We start from the raw sequence: 20947 nt of genomic DNA on the forward strand, positions 1-20947 counted from the left end.
TGATTAATATAACTCTAGTGGTAAAAACAAGTGTTTTCCTTTAAATAAAAAAATGTATATTGTAAAAATTATATTAGTGCCAGTGATAATATTGGCTACATGAGGGTGCTGAAAGCTAAATTGAAATTCTCAGAATGAGTTTCCATTGAATAACTTTGTTGTGCTTCGACATTCTGTTTTTATTTCTTTAAACTTCTTATCCTGGTTTGAATAGATCACTGATGATCTGAAGAGATTCTATCGCTCTGTTTATTGTTTTAAAATACTACAGAACTCACTTCCAACCACAATGAAAATAAGTCTGTCACAATCTATCATTCTATCATCAGTGTGCTATATTAATGTTTGCATATTTGATGTCAATATTGATGATCGTCTGGAGCATCTGCAGAATAATAGTATTTGCTTCATTTTTAAACATGATTTTCTTAAAAACCATTATCACCTTCTAGCAATGAACTAAATTGGCTTCATTTCAGTAAGCACATACATCTTCAATCTCTTTGTATATTTTAGAACATTTTTTACAACCCCGTTGTATCTAAATATCTTACTGAATCTTTTATTTACCTTTTTATCATTGTCTATAGCATTGCTCTTCACAGAAGAGAACACATTACATTCCTCGACGTAACATATCATTCTTCAGTTATTTCTTTTTTAAAGTTGAAACTTAGGTATGAATTGACTCTTTGATACATGCATCAACTCTAATAACCTTAAAAAAACGCATGATTACTATCTTTCTTAATTTTCTTAAATCCATTCTAAATTTTCTTCTATTTATCTCTCTTATTAACTCTGTACCTTATATATATATATATATATATATATATATATATATATATATATATATATATATATATATATATATATATATATATATATATATATATATATATATATATATATATATATATATATATATATATATATATATATATATATATATATATATATATATATATATATATATATATATTTATATATTACGTATCTTTTCATCTTAATAACGCACAAGAACATGCCTTTTAATTTTCAAACTACATTAGAGCGTATGGAAGTCTGTATATTTGTCACAGGGTGGTTTAAGTGATTACTTTATACACTCTACCATTTAATATTGTACCCATGATTGATAAACATACTTCTTAAATTTCTTAAACCTTCATGGACGTGCTACTTCTTTGGCACAATCTTTGGATAAGTTTAAAAAGTTTTTCAATTAGAAGAGACCTTTTGTAAGTGTTTGTAAGATTCTTTTCAAATTATTTGACGTACTAGATGCCTGAAAACTACTTACTCTTTCATGATTTACTTTAAACTCCTCCAAAACTATCCCATACATTTCATAAATGTTTCTACTAATTGAAAAACTTACTCATAAATAACTCCTTAGTGGAGAAACCCAGATTTGTCTGAAAAAAAATTGCATTCATTCAAAATATTAGGTATATACATTATAAATCTTTACTTATATAAGTAGCCTGTTTTTTAATTATTTTTATTTTTATTTTCTTCGATGCATATCACAAAACAAAAAAAATAAGGTTAAATACAAAAAAAATATGTTAATACCAAAAAAAATCCACACAGGCATGACCTGTATGTGGATATACATTTTATTCTAGTTTATAAAAAAGGGTAGTGGAATTAATAAAATAGGCATAAATATATTAATAATACTAATATAAACTACGAATATTTGATTTAAACAGAAAACAAATAAATACAAATGAAAAAAGTTAACAAAAAGTATTATATATGCTACATGAGTTATAAATTAAAAGAAGTAGCTACTTAGATCAATTTTTAAAAAAAATAATTTCAGCAAAATGTTATATCGAAACAAATTTAAATAAGTATTGTTAATCATAAAGTCTTTATGGAATGAATGAAATAGTTTTGGAGCTATGAAAAATGAGTGTATTTGCGTGAGTCTAGATTTGAAAAAAGGGATTTCAAATATACATTATTCGGCTAGATCTATGTATTAATATTTTTAGGAAATAAATGTTGGCGCATGAAAACACATTTAAGACACTGTTCGCAATCAATTTCTGGTAGCACAAATAGTTCAGCTTCCTGAAATAATTGACGATATTGTTTTAGTTGCAATTTAAGGTTTTTTAATTTAAATATATTTTCTCGCAGGTCAGCATCCCATCATCCGGTAAAGGGCACACCACTGGCATGGCCCCCGGGTCCGGTAGGCCCCGCGAGGGTCTTGGCGCCCCCCTAGGCCTTGAAGCCCCCATCGAGACAACCTACACTTTTACGAGGCACGCTATCAGGTCGAACTACATGGACAAGAGTATTGAAGCTAAGAAAAACGTGAGAACATTTTATTTTAATAATATAAATACATTAGTAACATACATTTTTGACATTTCAACATACATGAAGAAGAATATGGAAGTCTGGGTATTAATAGGGCTTATGCCCCATCATAAAGTATTTAGACACACTCAAAATGTTGTAAATAAAAATAACTGGACAAAATGTAAGCTGCATTAAAATCACGTTTTTAGACGTTTCCCAGTATGTGTACATAATCCGGGGTTTGGATCTTGCACACATACAAAAAGGGTCTCCGCTTAATAAAATCATTCACAATCCAACACAGATGGCTCTTGTGAACTCATATGTACGGCTTTATAAGATCGATGATATATGTAGGAGTTTTTGAGTAGTATGATTGCCAGTCATGGGTAGAATGAGTTATAAAATGATCACTTAACCATACACGTGTAATATTCACCATTCTACTCATGATTGATAACCACATTACTTATTTTTTTTGGAACTCTTACATATGTAAATAATAAATCTCTTCAGCAAACTTGAAGAAGTGGAGAAACCTAGGTTTGTGTACAAGGATTTGGACACACCAAAACGTTCGTGAAGGGTAAAGTTATTTATCTAATAATATGTATTTCACTCAGAAAGAACTAGAAGATTGAAAAAAATAAGCACATACTTACACACACACATACACACACATATGCTTTGTGGTTCATAGTTGAACAAGATCAAAAAGCGATATTTAATCCTATTGTGAACAACCATTATAATATTGTATCACAAATTTCTTTACCTACATATATGTGGAACGTAGAAAAAAGATTCAGAAAAACTAAAAATATTTTTTATGCATACTGTTTGAGATTTTTTGTTTATTAAGAATATCAAAGTATGTATAAAGTAAGAACTCTTTGAAATCAGAGTCAATAAAGAAAATAAAGATAGTAAATCTGAAATTCAATATTAAGATGGTATTTGATATGCTTATTCTACGTATATTTTAAAAATCCCTTTAAATGAATTCGACCTTTGACATATTTTCATATCTACAGACAGAAGGGTTTATGTATATACATATATGCGGTATTTTTTTAAAATTTATGAATAAGGAATACCTTTGTTAGTCTTAAAATTTGTTATTTGCTTGTTTTGCTTATATAATATTAAAGTACTATTGGGTCATATAAAAAGTCTCATCGGTTTTTTGGTACATTTTTTAACAAAAAAATTCAAGTACATATTGATGACTATTATTTGTGACCTTTAACCATTTTACGGGTAGTCTAATAATTCCATTGGAATATAACTTCTATGGTTTATTCGAAAAATGTGGCCAATTGATTCTCAGTGCGTCTTTGATTGATCAATTATATACCATCAAAAGATTTTTAAAGAGACCAAAACCAGTAGTAATCAGACAGTGCAAGATCCGGACTATATGGTGGATGCATCAAAATTTTCCAACCAAGTACCATTAATTAGTTCAAAGTCATCAAAGTTGTGTGTGGCCGGGCATTGTCATGATGGAACACAATTCCCATTCTGTTCGTTCATTCATTCGCCAATTCTGGCCGTACTTTATAGATTGCTTCGTTCAAACAGTCAAGTTGTGTAAAGTACAGGACTAAACTGATGGTTTAGCTAGGTTATAACAGCTCGTAATGGACAACTCCCTTCCAATCCCACCAAACACTCAACATAACATTATTTGCCGATAATCCAGGCTTTGAAGTCGTTTGTGGAGGGTCACCAGCATTTGACCATGATCACATGCATGTGATATTCTCGTATTTCAACCATTTTTATAGTCTTTAATGATTCGCTTTAAAAATGGTTCGATTTCGTTGCGTTTCAGTAACATTTCACAAATCACGCTTTAAAAATGGTTCGATTTCGTTGCGTTTCAGTAACATTTCACAAACCAGTCTGATGATGTCGGTAACGACGAAACCCGGTCGCTGGTCAAATAAAAAAGTGGAAAAGCTAAAAATATTGGTTTTAATCTAATAATAAATTTCACAAATGGTAATTCTGTCAAGTTTTTTTTGCGTTAATTCGTGTGGCACCAAACATTGCCCTTCTTTTTGTAGTTTACTCTTAAATGATTTCAAACTACCATGTGGTTGATGTTTTCACTATTTCTTGCTGACAGCTTGCATGTCAGTCTTGCACCATCAGTTTCAAAATTATATCGACTTTTTCTATGACTAGCCGACCAGAGGGAGATGCATCTTTGACATCGAAATTTCAGGAACGGGATTGAGCAAATAACTTCTGGGTCCTTTGTTTACTCAAAGCATTTTCATCGTACACTTGACAAAATTTTCGGCATGTTTTACAATGTTTTTGCCTTTTTATAGTAAAAAAGCATCACATAGCATATTTTTTCAGATATTTAATTCATTTTCAAATCAATATAACTTTTTACAAAAGCAATGAATTAGAAAACCTTTTTTTTTTCAAAAATATAAACATAAATGTCTCCTTTTAAGCACATGTTCTTTAGGAGCAATCGGTTGAGTGTTGTCTGATATATGGACATCAACATCATTTAGTGGCAAAATACCTATTACAAAAGACCTATTACATTATTTTGAGTTTTAAGTCAAATAAAATTTTAATTTATATTGTATATTAAAAGCATTGTTAACGTTGTAGCCTGGTAATATAACACTCTCCTTATCATTCATGTAATATCACTTTTTTAAACACTTATTAGTTACTACCGGTTTCGGAATAATCATTCATTAGATCATTATAATCAATTTATGAGTTTTAATATACTGCGCAATCCCTCAAATCAGATTTTTAAATAATTTGAAATCTATATCTTAGTTAGTTACAAACATTAGAGTATTGTATATCCAGGATGTTCCATTGGCTAGCATATCGAAAGCAGAGACATAAAGAATCTTAAGGGTCGTTGAAAAAAATCTTAATATAATTTTACTAAAATTTGCTGGTATGGGGGTCGTTAAAATAAATTAAGATAAATTCTGTTTCTTAAAATAATTTCATTATTTTAGCCAAATTAATTGAGTTAAACCGGTGATTTTTTTCTTCAAAAAACTTGAATACTGGTTTTATTTATTTTATAAAATAAATATTCAATAGCCACTTATGAAGATGGATCAAGAGCAGATACTTTTACAACAAAATCTCTAGAAATCTAAATAGACTTCAAAACTCTGAGATGAGAACTCTCCGATCTATAACCGGAAACACGTTGCGAGACCGCGTAAGAAACATTGATATCCGGAGCACGTGTAAGACGGAAGATATCGTGAGGTGGGGGTGACAACGAAGGAGATACTGGAATGAGCATGTTAACAGAATGTCAGAAGACAGTCTTCCACGTATAAGAAATCTTCCCTTCAAGAAAGCCCCTAGGCATATCCACAAAAGGCGGAGAGATAGCCTGTTGTCGTATCTCAAGAGGAACAGGTGACGTCACAGATAGAATCTAAAAAAAAATGATGAAGAAAAAGAAAAAGGTGAAAAATTCAGCTCCTAGTCTTTTCTTAAGAAAGTCATGAATTTAAAAAATTATAAATTAAGTTTCTTTCTTGCAAGTGAGAAAGCTCGATCTCGAAATTTAGATTGTTTTATTCCTATTGAAAAATTAATTTCGAGATAGATTGAGAAATGCCAAGATCAGGGAAATATGCGAAATCGAAGATGTCGTTAGGTGGGGAAGGCAACGAAGAAGACAATGGTATGCGCATGTGAGGAGAATGGAACCATCCAGACTCCCCCACATCGCATTGTACGGCCAACCCCATGGTAGACGACTCCCGGGCAGACCACCAAAGAGATGGGCCGATAGCTGGGAATCGACGTCGCAGGAGGCTAATCCCTCTTAAAAACAGGCCGTAAGGCCTACAATAAGAAGAAGAAGAAGAAGAAAAAGAAAAATTAATTAGTTAAATTTTCACTTGAAATAACCCTACTGAACTGGTGATGTAAAAGTCATAGATGTGTAAGATTCTAAAAGCGCGATATCAACGGGTTTTCATGAAATCTGTGACAACGTGTGCTAACAATTATCAACGCTACATAGTAAAGTTTTATGCTATGATGAACACACAACTCCCACATTACTTCTCATATTTGTTAATAATAATAACAATTTTGGATAATTTAAAAAGTGCCATTTTCGTAAAATAATATGTAAAGAGAGCCCCACGGTGATTAGATGTTTCAACAAACAAATGCGTTTTTAGTTTTATTCTAAAAATCATCTCACTCTCATTAATTCTTACTGCTGGTGGAAGACCATTTCATAACGTCGGTCCCCCAACAGCAAATGTACTCTAGCCAAATGTAATACGCTTGTAAGATAAATTCACCGATGGCAGTTGTTGAAGCCGATCAAACCGCAAACGTCAATTTGTCTGGAATGCACAACTCTTTTAGATAGATGTATTTGTTTATACATAAGTGGGCAGACTTTATACTCCACTTTATCGGGAAAACATAACCAGTACAGTTGGTGAAGTAGTGGGGGTGAGGTGACTTTAGAAACTCCAAAAATCAGTATCAATGATTGCAGTCGAGTAATTTTATTTTTTGGTTGACTCGTATACATACGGTTATAATAAATGACTCTATATACTACAAATGCATTAATCAATTGACGGGCAGCATCAACTCTCTTAATTTATCGTAGCCGATGAAACATATCGATTTGCTGATCTGTCTCAAGAGAGAAATTAGAATCTAAGAATACGATTTTTTATAGGCGGTGAATTGGTACTCATCGTATTAGGAGAGTCGTGTTGTCAATAAAATTATGTTGTTTAAGTGTGGCTATCCCGAAAAATTCTGTTTGGAACGTATTCATGTTTATCTGTTTTCAGCCATCCATTCTCCTTTGCCTTCTATATACTTATGAAGTCAACAAGTTCACATTTCTCTCCTAAATTCCAATTTAAATAAATGTGCGTTTCATCTGCATAGCTTTTAAAAGTTTTGAAAAATCTAGCTAAATCCAACATCAGATTATATCGGCGACAGCAAAAAAGGTTGTCACCTTTACTTTTTGCCTTTAAATGAGGCATCCCTTTTGGACGCTTTATGCGTCCAATCTGATCTTGAACCTTCGTTCTTTGAAAGACCTCGAGCCCTTCGAAGGCCGATACTGCGGGCTTCCTTATCTTTTTAATTAATTAACGTTACTTTAAACATGACTGAGAAATGAGGATAACATTTTGTTTCATTTATCATTAGGTTATTCAATTTATTTAGTCTTATATTTAATTATTTGTCTTTCGTTTATGTGAAGTAAGCCGATTGTAAAGTAAATTAAGCTAAATATTTAAAGGTATCTCTTGAATTATCCTTTAAATCCGTGAAATTCAAGGTTCATGCCTCGGTGCTTTATTGTGGTCTCTTGAGATATGTTTAAATATGATTATTTTACTCAGATCTTTTCATTTTGAATTTCATTATTCTAGTTGATGTTAAATTAAATTATCTCCGGTATTAAAATATTTATTTAATTATCTCACATGTCAATTACTCATGCAACATTTAGTTTTGAATAAAATTCTCCAAAATAAACTCTTGAGAATTTGAATGTATGATAAACTATATTGAAAGATGAGAAATAATCTAAGTTAATGAAATACGAGATAAAACTAAAATTACTTTGATTATATTCGGACCCTAAAATGAACATTTTGAACTGATAATAAGACTTTCATCGTAATGCGCAATAAGCGAAAATGGCTAATAGATGTTAAAATGAAAAAAAACTAAAACACTTATATAAAATCAATATTTTAAATTTATTCACGTAAACACGATTAGTTTCAAGAGTCACAGATTTTCTCAGAAGCAGACAGGTTTAGAATTTTCAATCTAAGTTTTACTTGGTAAATACCGCTATTTCTTAAAATCTATCATATAAACATAAATAAAAAATCATTTTCAAACACCGAATGTGAAGCTAAGTCTAAATTACTTTTTCAATAATTTTCAATTATTAATTAAAAAAACTATCTTATACTCGTACAAGTGGTTTATAATATTTTTTATGAACGCATTAATCAACGTTTGTTTAAATTAGTTAGTCCTATTTAGCAAGCATTTATTATATTGATAAGTCTGAAATATCTTCATTCATCGTGGTTTGAAAATTTATAAGCATCTATAACATCTACTAAGTACAATATAAAGGAAATGTTTTTCGGTGTTTTAATATATATGTATTCAATTTATTGAAAACATATTGTTTTCTTAAAAGGAATACGCCCGCAAAGCCCCTACATTAAGAAGCTTAGGATAGTAAGGATGGGAAAGGTAAATGTGATGAATTCATCACGAATACCCAGACCAATTGAAAAAAAACTTTCTTGAATTGATTTCGCAATTGGCGGGAAACGAACCCAGGAAGCCAGTTTCGCGATCGAGCGTCTATCTAACTACGCTACGGCGCCTATGTTGGTTTATGTGAATACATGAATGTGCGTTGTTGTGATTACTTATTACTTTAAAACAATTTCTGAGTGTTTTTATTTGTTACAGGTTATAAGAATGCTCTTTGTCATCATAGCTGAATTCTTTATCTGCTGGGCACCCCTTCACGTCTTAAATACTGTAAGTTTTAACATAAAATTATGATACAGGTTTGTTTTACTTACAATCAATATATATAAATAAATATATATATATATATATATATATATATATATATATATATATATATATATATATATATATATATATATATATATATATGTGTGTGTATATATATGTGTGTGTGTATATAAATTTATATGTATTCGTACCTAAAAGTGAAAAAAAAATCAAATTGGACGCTTTACAAAACAAATTGACCAATTTAATAAAAAAAGGAAAAGCAGTACCTACTCATGATTAAAATAAGTATTGAAAATCTTGTCTGAAAACTTCAGCATACATAGCGCGCACAGACTATGACAGCGCGCTGCGCAGACTTGTCAACTTGAAGACTAACGCACTTGCTAGTCTTAAGAACAAAAAATATGGACTGGTATTTACACTGACGGTATATGTAGAACTTGTATGAATATATATACATATATTTTAAACTAACTTTTTTTATAAAATACAATGTAACGTCCAATTTTTTTTGAGAAACATTCAATTGTATTTATTAAACCTCTAATGTGATTTCTGAGACGTCCAATTCGAATTGTTGAAGGTCTAATTTGTTTAATACAATCTATGTTTGAAATATTATGATTCTCAATTAAAGAAAATTACTCACGTTTTTACATAGCGGTGTCCGTGATCTGAATTGTACTTTTGAGTTTTTCGAGTTTTTAATTTACAAATTTTCCTTTTTCTTGTTCTTTTCAGTGGCATAGTGGAAACGCGTAACGTTTGAAAAAGTATTCACCATCAGTCGGCATTAATTTGGCATATTTATCGAATATTCCACGTTTGAATAATGAAAACATCCTTAATTCTAGAATACCAAGTAAAATACGAAGTTCAAAGCATCAGTACTAGGAATGTGAGTAAATATTGAAATATTAATATCACGAAAACTTATATAATAATAATATAATATGATATCCGCATTAAGCTTACTTAGAGGATCAAAATTTTGGTGGCAAGATAATGAATTCTGTCTTACCTTGTCTTCATAAAATGAACGAGTATATTGCGTACGGTATTATTGAGCAGTTCTTTAGTTTTAATCTTTGATGCTTGGATTCTAATGCTTTAAGTTATTTGACTGTCTGTGTTGTAAACAGTTTCCTTTATACAAATAAAATATGATAAAAAATATATACTAGTATGTAAAATAAAAGTATATAATAAAAAAATTACAGTATGCGGTCAGGTCAGGTTAGGAGTCGAAATAATCGGCCGGTGTGTATGAGGAGATGCACGAACGTGGAAGATGCGAAGAATGTTTGCAAAGACAGAGTGGTGTGGCGTTCTATTTTCTCTGCCTACCCCTGCGGGGAAGTGGCGTGATGGTTAGTTGGTTAGTTAGTTAGTTATAAAAATATATCTTAACCCTTTAAACAATAATATTTTTATGTTTTTTGACATTTCATCATAGATGAATAAGTATGTGGATGTCTGGGTATTTATAGAGCTTATGCCTGTCATGGGCTGGTAAAGTGATCACTTTTTACTGGTGCAAAATTCACCATTCTACCAATAATTAACAACCACAGTTCTCAAATTTAAGGAACTCCTAAATATATCATTAATCTCATGACACTGTTCGTGTGTGTTCACTAGAACAATCAATGGTTAGATTGGGAATGATTTTATTTATCATAGACCCTTTATTCGGATGTATGTAAGATCCTCACCAGATTATTTCACAAACTGGGAAACGCCTGAAAACATGATTTTAGTTTTTTTATGTTACCTTTTTTATTAAACTATTATAATATATAAACCTCGCTTCAGGGGATAGGTACACACGTCGCGGCGTATGAATAACTGTTAATATGATTTGAGACGTCTTTGAAATATTAAATTCATGTGCACACATTTAATCAACGGTCATAAGTACTTAAATTATGAGAAATCCACCCCTCGCGAAACGTTAAACCCTTTATATTTCAGACCCTAAAAGATTACGTCTTTTATATCTTTTTCTTTTTGATTTCCCATACGAAGAAGCAAGTCATCACTCCAACGGCTCTAGATAAATTTGGGAGACATATTGTTGAAACATATGGGTTTTCTCATAAAAGAATACGTGTATTTTAATTTGAAAAGCAGTCATGTCTGCATTTGACGTAACTTAAAAAAAAAACATTTTAGTAGATAATATTGTATTTCTGATTTTAAAGAAACGCAAAAACTCTCTTATGGATTGATTTTTTTATATTCTTTTCCCTTCTAAATTTTTGTACCTGTTCGTTTCGAATGAAAATTTGTTTATTTTAGTGATTATCTATAATTGCGCATCATCAATACAAAAACTGCTTTTCTTTAGCCTTTTCATTTTGATTATTGTAAAAATCAAAAGAGCACACGTTTAACTTCAAGATATAAAAACAAGTTATAACAATTCATTGTAAGGAAAAGAAGATATTGGTTGAAATTCATAAATGTTCCTTGCCTATTTTTTTTATTAATTATATGAAATTAATTGTTTGATATTTTAGACCTGTATCGAGAATGTGCACACTTAAGTATCAAGTATCAAGTGCATTAATATGGATATTTTTATTTTCTTTATATTTTGTTTATATATGAAAAACATTCATGGCGTATTTTTTTTGTATAAAATTGTATGTTTTTTTATCATAAATCTTTATCATAAATTATAAGCATATTTAAATCAGAAGAAAAATGATTGTTTAGATATATATTGAAAGCTGTCCCACCGCATGCCCAGATCTGATACAGAAGCATCTAGGCTTCCTGACAGATCTGCTCTTGCTAAGTATTTTTTTTTAAACTAAGTTACAAAATCGATTGAAAATGTAAAACAACATAAAATTGTATCCCAATTTTACTGTGAATTTACATTTAAAAGCTTTCAATATACCTGTCACTGCCAATCTAAATAATACAAGATTGTAAGTCCATCACCAAATTTTCTAGAAGTTCCCCAGTGTAGGCAGTGAAAGGGATTAGTGTTTAGTTCAATTAGCCAGCTAGATCCGATTACGACTTGACGTTGGCCGGTACACAGACGCCCACAACCCCGACCAGCACAGCAGACAGACACGGAACAGACAGACAAGTGTTGAGATAATATCGTTTATCTATTTTCAGTGATATTTTTTTATACATCATACAAATTTTCTACACCATGTTTAACAATGTTAAACAACTGTTACGCCAAATAAACCTCTTGTGTATTATATCAGTCAGGTTTTATTATTGTTACTTATAAAAGTTGTTATTACAGGCTTAAATTGTGTATTGTATAACCCAAAACACCGAAATATAGTTAAAATACAGAGATCTCCGTTAACATTTTCGTACAATCCCTGGCTGCTCGGTAAATAATTATATCATAACACATACATGTAGTTTTGAAAGCTTCTATAAATAATTTCATTAATTGATTCGGCAGTCACTTTGTGGTAAAATCTATCCATTTTTAATTAATGTTTTACTTAGTAAAAACCACTATTTCATAGTGAATAGTGGTATTTACTAAATAAAACATTAATTAAAAACTTCTATAAATAATTTATTATTTTATTCCAGGAGCAAGAGAAATGTGGTATTGAATATTGACAGGATTTTATTACAGAATGTAACCTAACCATTTTTCCAATTACTGCATGTTACAAAATCATTTTCATTCATAATAACAAATTGACTGGTTGAATAATCTAACGAAACGATATTTTCACATGGTGTGTTTTTTTAAATATAACCCTCAGGTCAACGAGATTTAAAAATATTTATCAATTTCTATGTATAAATCGCCTCCGTAGTGTAATGGTCAGCACGCTCGGCTACCGTTCTGGAGGTCCCGGGTTCGATTCCCAAGGGGGGTAAAATAAATATAAGTGATTTTTTCACTGTCATATTTATTCAATATTACCCTGGACTGGTACCTGAAGCGGAGGGCTGATCACCTTTCCTTCATGTGTAAACGATCAAGATAACACTGCGTTTATATGACGCAGTGCCCTATGCACCATTGGGGTGCGGATAAGGGTTTTATTATTATTATTATTATTATACATAAATCGATAGGGAATGAAGAAAATTTATTTAAATGAAATCAGTTTAACATGTTATAATAAAACCCGTGTTATTTCATAATCCAAGTTTAAAAAAAATTTAATAAAAACTGTAAATTAGTCAATTATCTATGAATACGTATAGCATATCGGATGGCACTTAGATGAAAAGCTTTGTAGACTATTATGAAAATACATATTCATTATATTTAAAAAAAAATAGTAAATATTATTAATTTTTCATTACTATACAATTTCTCACAAAAATAGGTTATAAGTTTTAGTTGCTTTACGACTATATATTTCAGTTTTTTGTCATTTTTGTTATTTTTCGGTAAAAAATAATATTCATTACGACCCAGACCCAACTGATTCTGTGTAACAAAAAATAAACAAACAATTTGACCAAAATAAACAAATAATGCGCGGACTTCCATATTCTTCTTCATCTTTGATGAGATGTCAAAAAATAATATCAAAATAACTCCTTTAACAGGAGATAATTAAGATTTTGTGAACAAGTATTTGGACACACTCAAAATGTTGTAAATAATTTGGTTTCGTATTAGGCAACCATTTTCTTTCAATGCTTGTTTAAAATTCAAATAAAACTGTCACATTTTTATTACGTAAAAGGAAAATTATTTCACAACTTTTAACAGTTTAAAATGGTTAATTTGTTTTGTTGTTTTATAATCGACCTTAATTTCTGAATGGCTTGTAAAAGTTTTTTGTTTGTTTTAGGTTTACCTGTTCTCCCCGGAACTACTTTACAACATCGTGGGAAGTACAGGCGTGGCGCTGGTACAACTGCTGGCCTATGTCAGCTCTTGCTGTAATCCTATCACCTACTGCTTCATGAACAAGAAGTTCAGACAAGCGTTTATGGCGATCTTCGACTGCTATCGTTGTGCTAGGTAAGGATTAAAATGGATCAAATTTGTTGCAAAATTGAATTACAGAGATTCGTCACAACACTATTTATACATGCAAAATATATGTACATACTTTACCCACCACGAATAAATTATTTAAAAATTCGCTTTTCGCTACTGAAAAAATGGGAAAAAACAATGTTATTTTATGACATAATTATAAGAATACTTAAGCAGATATAAATAAATTTTTATCATAAAATGAGTAATATATAATGTTTTCATTACACTTACGGCAATATTTTTATTACAGTTTTCTTTCAAGTATAAAAGGAAATCACTTTATTTATATTAGAGGTTATTGATACTCTAGTGAGAAAACGTAGAAATTACTAGTTTATTTTAAAGAAAATCCTTGGGCACGCGTGTTTTTTGAAAAATATTTTTTTTTGTATTTTTTCCGTCTAAATATAAATTATTTATTTCGATACAAACTAATATATATTAATATATTGTAAATACACACATGACTCGTTATATAAATTCTAAAATTTCCTGATGTTCCGAAGTTCACGAAAATCTGAAATAAAATATTTCTTAGAAGATAAAGTCCAAAAAAAGCCATAGGAACTTTTAAAGATAAACACAAAAATGTGGAAATAAATAGATCAGAATTCCAGATATATTATCTTCATTTTATTGTCAAGACATATTATTTTCAACTTCATACTAATAAAACACGTAATAAGTTACACATTATACCACGCTCGTATTTATTTAACCTTACATAACGTGATATATTTCTTGTGATGGGTGTCATTTTGTCATGTTCAATTGCGTCAAAATCATGTTCAATTTTCCTTTACGAGAACTCGTCTGTGGGTAAGGATATTTTTGTAAGCTCAAAAAACATTGATATCCCAAAATTCGTAACGTATTAATAACGAGAAATATATTATTTATAATATTTATTGACTTGTCTTTGAAATATCGAGGTATAATTAATACCACTGTTTTTAAATATATTATTTTTTCCTTTTTATGATTGTGCTTGAAATGACACAGTTTATTGAAGAAAAAAACTGTTGATAAAAATATGGTAAAAAGTGTTTTTTGGTTGAATAAACCCAATTTCGATTATCTTTGATATATTTTTTTGAAGGTTCGTACTTTTTGTGAAAGCATTTGTAAACTTCTAATTTGGTGAAAAAAATAAGGCCACATTAGATTCTGTTGCTTATGATAAACGCTTTGAATTTATTTTCGCTTCTCTTCATACAAAAATTTATCAAAAAATACATAAAAAATTGTCTCAAAATAAAGAATCGTATTTTAAACAAATATTTCACGAAATAACCTTACTGAAAAACTCACAGTTTATAAAAAAATTACAATTAAATATTATTACAAACAGAAAATAAACGACAGTTAAAATAAATAAATAAAATTTGTTTTTCCTCTAACCAAGATAATAGTAGATATCGGCACAAAAGAATCGTAAAACAAATTACAATATTTAGAATTAGTATTTCACTGGATATTTTTTCTTCCGAGCACATAAAAAATAACGTTTTATTTTAGTACTTACATATCTTATAAAAAAACAAGCTTAATTATTTTCAAAACGAATCTAAATACGAGCATTTTTATAATTCTTCATAAAAACAGTTTTATGGCTTGGTTGTAAAACCATTATGATGAAACCGATATAATATACAATAAAAACGAAAAAAACAATGATTTTATTTGGATGGAAGGATTTTATCGTAATATTTTTACATATTAAAATATGACTTTCGATTTCCATAACCAAAGAGGTAAGTATGTATCAAAAGTTGCTTTTCGTAAGAAAGGGGAACTCATCTCCCTCAACTTAATTTTCATGAAAACCAGGTAAAATTTAACGTAATTGCATTTTTTGCTCAAAACACCGTTTTTTATCGAGAAAATAAGTTTATATTGAAATAAATAGAATTTTTTACAAAGAAGTTTTGAAAAGAAAAAATGAAATTGAAAATTGAGAACTAAAAAAAAATCCACCTAAATCCAATATATTATATATATATATATATATATATATATATATATATATATATATATATATATATATATATATATATATATATATATATAAATATATATATGTATATATATATATATAAATATATATATATATATATATATATATATATATATATATATATATATATATATATATATATATATATATATATATATATATATATATATATATATATATATATATATATATATATATATATATATATACATATATATATATATATATATATATATATATATATATATATATATATATATATATATATATATATATATATATATATATATATATATATATATATATATATATGTATATATATATCTATATATATATATATATATATATATATATATATATATATATATATATATATATATATATATATATATATATATATATATATATATATTCATCAGCTCGTCGAGTACCAACTATGCAAATTTGAGAGTTCACCCTTAAATAAAAAAAAAAAAAAAAAACAAGCTAAAAAATCAAGTCATTCGATGTCTTTCATTATTTTCTCTTCATCGTTTGCCACGTTAAAGGAATACATACACTCGTATGTTACTTTTTCACCGAAATAAGACCTAGATAACAGTTAAGCCTATTTCACACAGCAGTGCATGTTGTGCAAGGTATTAATGCTTCCTTTGAGGGTCTACGGATGTACCCTCATGAAAAATTCACGCACGTGTGCACGCAGCTAACGTGGCTATCTTATCAGAGTTCACTGCTGTGTGTGACTGACTGGCTTTTCTGTGTTTTATTTTTTACGCTATGTTGAGTCGTATTGTCAAAGAATTTTATTTTATTTTTCACATAAAAGCAGCCAACAACAATATACAGAAGGACCTCTATAATTCGAACGCTGAAAATTACAATATTCACACAACTTCTGTTCAAAATGTTTGTAAATAAAACAAATATGTTACGTGAAATTTTAAATGAAATCAATGAATTTAGTTGATCGAGATTTATTTAATGACTGGTAAAAAGCTTTGTCTCTCAATTTACGTAAAAGCATCTTCTCTGGCACAGGAATATCTACTTGATCAGTCCATTCTAGGCATGTATTGGATGAGTGGGCGTTCGGATTACAGAAGTGTTAAGATTAGCAAGTGTTCGGATCAAAGAGGACCTGCTGTATTGAGTTTGTCCAAATTTTCGTCCACGAACTGATGATTTGCTGCACTTAGTATGTAATTATTTAAATACAAACATTTTTATTTATCTCCAGAATTATTTTCAATTTATGAAGACGCCTTGTGCGCGTTATACGTAAAATAATTGGAAAAATTATCTCACTTACATTAAATGAAGGTTTCTGCTAAAAATCAAATTTCCAAATTCAGGCGTTTAATTTTAGACTATTAGATTAACATATTATTTTACCGTGTACAATTTTTTTCTTCACAAACTTTGAATTTCCTCATAAATTTGTTCATTAGATACATTTAATGAAGGTTTCTGCTGACGAAAAAATGCTGATTTCAATCATGGATCTCGCCAGTTGAAAATTTCAATTGAAGCATAAACACAACATCCAAAATATGATTAAAGGAGTTTTCGATTATTGGTAGAATGGTGAATGTTACATACTGAATAAAGTAAGCAATTAATTAACCATTGATAGGTCGTAATCCCTGTAAATGCTTAGCCTTTCATATTCTTCCTCAAGATAACTCTGAATTGATGACTCCTGTGCGCCATTGGGCGAGATTTAAGGCAAGAAGCAGAGAATGTGTATTTACATACATATTATGAAATATAATTTATTTGTGGGTACAAGTATAAAAATTGAATTTCGCTCTGTTTTAACGTTTGTCATTCGTAAACAAAAATGATTTATTGGTATTTAACATGCTAGCGCACGTTGGCGAGTGTGTGATATGAGGTAATTACGGTTAATAATAAAATATTTCTTAATTTGTTCCTTAATTGCCATATTATTTTTAGATACAATCCACTTTACTTTGTGGAAGTAATTAAATTTTCTCTTAATAAAAAAACGCCTTGAGCTTTTTATGATGTATACATAATACTTCTAACTGAAAAAGATTAATCATATAATTTGAACGAAAAATAACAAATTTTAATAGTGAAACAAGGAAAACAACAACCATTAATTTTGGTGTTATATAATTTTCGGATAATTAAATATTTTAAATTCAACAGACAAGTTTCGAAGCATAATGTTTTAAGTATAAAATTGTATATGAATCATTTATCGTTACCAAAAAACAACACTGGACATTTATTGAAATAATAAACTTTATAAAAATAATGAATCGTAATTTGTGTTCCGTTATTATAATTAGCTCAACAATGTGAATATTAAATTTAAGAATATTAACTATTTCAATAATTTTCTTCTGAAAAGTAAAAAAGATTTTGACATATTAAATAAAACTCCGCCTCCGTAGTGTAATGGTCAGCACGCTCGGCTACCGTTCTAGAGGTCTCGGGTTCGATTCCCAGGGGGGGTAAAATAAATATAAGTGATTTTTTCACTGTAATATTTATTAAATATTACCCTGGACTGGTACCTGAAGCGGAGGGCTGATCACCTTTCCTTCATGTAAACGATCAAGATAACACTGCGTTCATATGAAGCAGTGCTCTATGCACCATTGGGGTGCGGGTAAGGGTTTTATTATTATTATAAATAAAACTCAAACTCTGTTTTTCACCAATTTTATTTTTGATTTTTTTTTCACAACTGGTTTTGACAAATGCCTTATCATCTTCAGAGATAGATACGTACTGTCAATCGTATTTATCCCTGTAGATGATGGGGTTCTTGTTGAAACTGGATGAAAAAAAGTGCCAAAAATAAAAGTGCTTTAAATCATAGTTAAAGTTTTGGTGTTTAAATTTTGAGTTGACATAATAATTGATTCATGGTGTAAGTAACCACAGTTTTGTGTTACATCACGTTACATTTAACTTCATAGTTATAATCTCACATAAGGGCCCAAGTTCCTCTGTGGCTAAGTTTCATCCAACACTTAGCAACAAATAACTAACCATACTAATAACTTTATTAAGTTAAATTAATAACTTACATAATATAAATTAATTCGTGACTCACATAAAAATAATTTTATTTCAGAGTAATATTTATATTTAATTGTAACCGTTTAATTGATGCTTTAAATGAGATGAATAAAATCTGAAAAAATGTTTCGCACTCGTTGAAAATACTTGCTACCGTAAAAAAATATATATGATTTAAAATTTATATTCTATTTTAATGAGTTGGTAACTACAAGTTCACTTCAAGAATTATGAACTTTTATCAAAAAGTTGGGGAATGCAAATTAATTCCAATTTCTGGCATCAACTCTTGTTTTCTGTCCTAAAAAATCCTTCAAACTTAAAAACCATCTTGAGTGTTTTTCTCCTCGAGTTTGTTGTAAGATTTAATGACGAAAGTTCACAAATTACCCATTCAAAGAAACAATCGAGTAATTATATTCCTAATACAAGCAATATATTACTTTTCTGTCTTTCCTTTTCTTCTTACCATAATTTATTCATTTTTATTCATTCTGAGTACAAACAATATTTTTGAATAACTTTTATGTATGACATACCTCAACAAAAACGAAATAACTTTTTATTCAAGGGCAATACGTAAACCAGCATATTTCACTAAAATATAAGGAGTTTAATATTCTTCGCTTTGTACGATAGTCCTACAATTTCACTTCAAATTGACGCAGTGTTGTCTTGATCATTACTAACATAAAAGCAAGGTGATCACTCTTCCGCTTCAGGAACCAGTCCAGGGTAATATTAAATAAATATTACAGTGTTAAATCACTTTTTTATTTTCACCTTCTCCCCTTCACCTCCAGCACGGTAGCTATATAAGTATGATACAGAATGTGTGTTTACATTATTTATTAAAATATATTCGTGGAACAACATTTTGAGTGTGTCCAAATATTTGTAAACAAATCTGAATTTTCTGTAATTAAAGGAGTTATTTATCATGTTTTTATTCATCTATTAAAATATTTATTGAGATGTCAAAAAAAAAAATTTTGTTCTTTTAATTTTATTATTAAATAAATGTCAAAAGCCCTTTTAATGCTGTCTTTTCATTAATACTGTAGTAACAAAACAAAATAACCACTGAATCAGCTTCTTCTTTAAATATTTAGTTAAAAAAATAACGAACTTTCGCTGAAAAATCAAATTTCATATTAGTTTTTTAATTACTATTTTCATGCCATTTCCCTTGAAAATTTTAAATTTATCATTTCCCTTAATAATAAGTTTTAATTAGTCTTGATAAAGAATCGGTTAGCTGCGAAACTAGTAGACATTATAATTAAGTTGTGATAAAATATTTATAATGATTTTAAAACGGAGTTAAATTTTTTTATAAAACGGAAAATCACAAAGTTAGTGCTTCAAATATAAATTATACAAAACAAAATAACTACTGAATCAGATTGGTATTTAATATCTAGTTTACAAAAATAACGAGCTTTTGCTGAAAAAAATATTTCATTTCCGTTTTTCAATCACTATTTTCATGCCTCTTATCTCGTTTATTCTTCTTAATTGTCGTTTCCCCTTCAGCGTTTGCTGCCCTTGCTGCGCGGCGGCGGCGGGGCGCGGGGCCGGACCGCCCGCGGGGCGGGTGGCCGGAAGGGGAGGGGCCCACGCTTCCCAAAACGCCTCCGAAGCCTCCGAGAATAATTCCACCCTTTATCTCGGAAGAGCCAGCACACTCTGCAGGTCGGGTAAGTAATCTTTTCACGTTGATTAATCAATTTGTTTCGTCGAAAGAAAGAGAAACTAACTAATTAAGCAACGATTTTACTTCACAAATACCAAAGAATTATTTTTTTCTTTGATATTTACGTATTACTTATAACCCTTATCCGCACCTAATGGTGCATAGGGCACTGAATCAAATTGACGCAGTGTTATATTGATCATAACTTACATGAAGGTGATCACTCTTGCGCTTCAGGAACCAGTCCAGGTAATATTAAATAAAT

At 29.5% G+C, this 20947-nt stretch overlaps 1 protein-coding gene across 1 annotated transcript in view; it reads left to right on the forward strand.

Moving 5' to 3' along the window:
- Positions 1 to 20947, forward strand: part of LOC148306146 (cholecystokinin receptor type A-like) — a 109862-nt gene that overhangs the window by 70768 nt on the left and 18147 nt on the right. Inside the window, 4 exon segments of the mRNA XM_088265552.1 lie at positions 2155 to 2334; positions 8833 to 8904; positions 13716 to 13888; positions 20523 to 20686. Of these exon segments, the coding sequence (XP_088121678.1) occupies positions 2155 to 2334; positions 8833 to 8904; positions 13716 to 13888; positions 20523 to 20686 (589 nt within the window).

This window comes from Brachycentrus maculatus, unplaced genomic scaffold (genome assembly GCF_059751285.1).
Source record: "Brachycentrus maculatus isolate JH-2025_06_01 unplaced genomic scaffold, ASM5975128v1 h1tg000249l, whole genome shotgun sequence".
NCBI classification, from domain to species: Eukaryota; Metazoa; Arthropoda; class Insecta; order Trichoptera; family Brachycentridae; genus Brachycentrus; species Brachycentrus maculatus.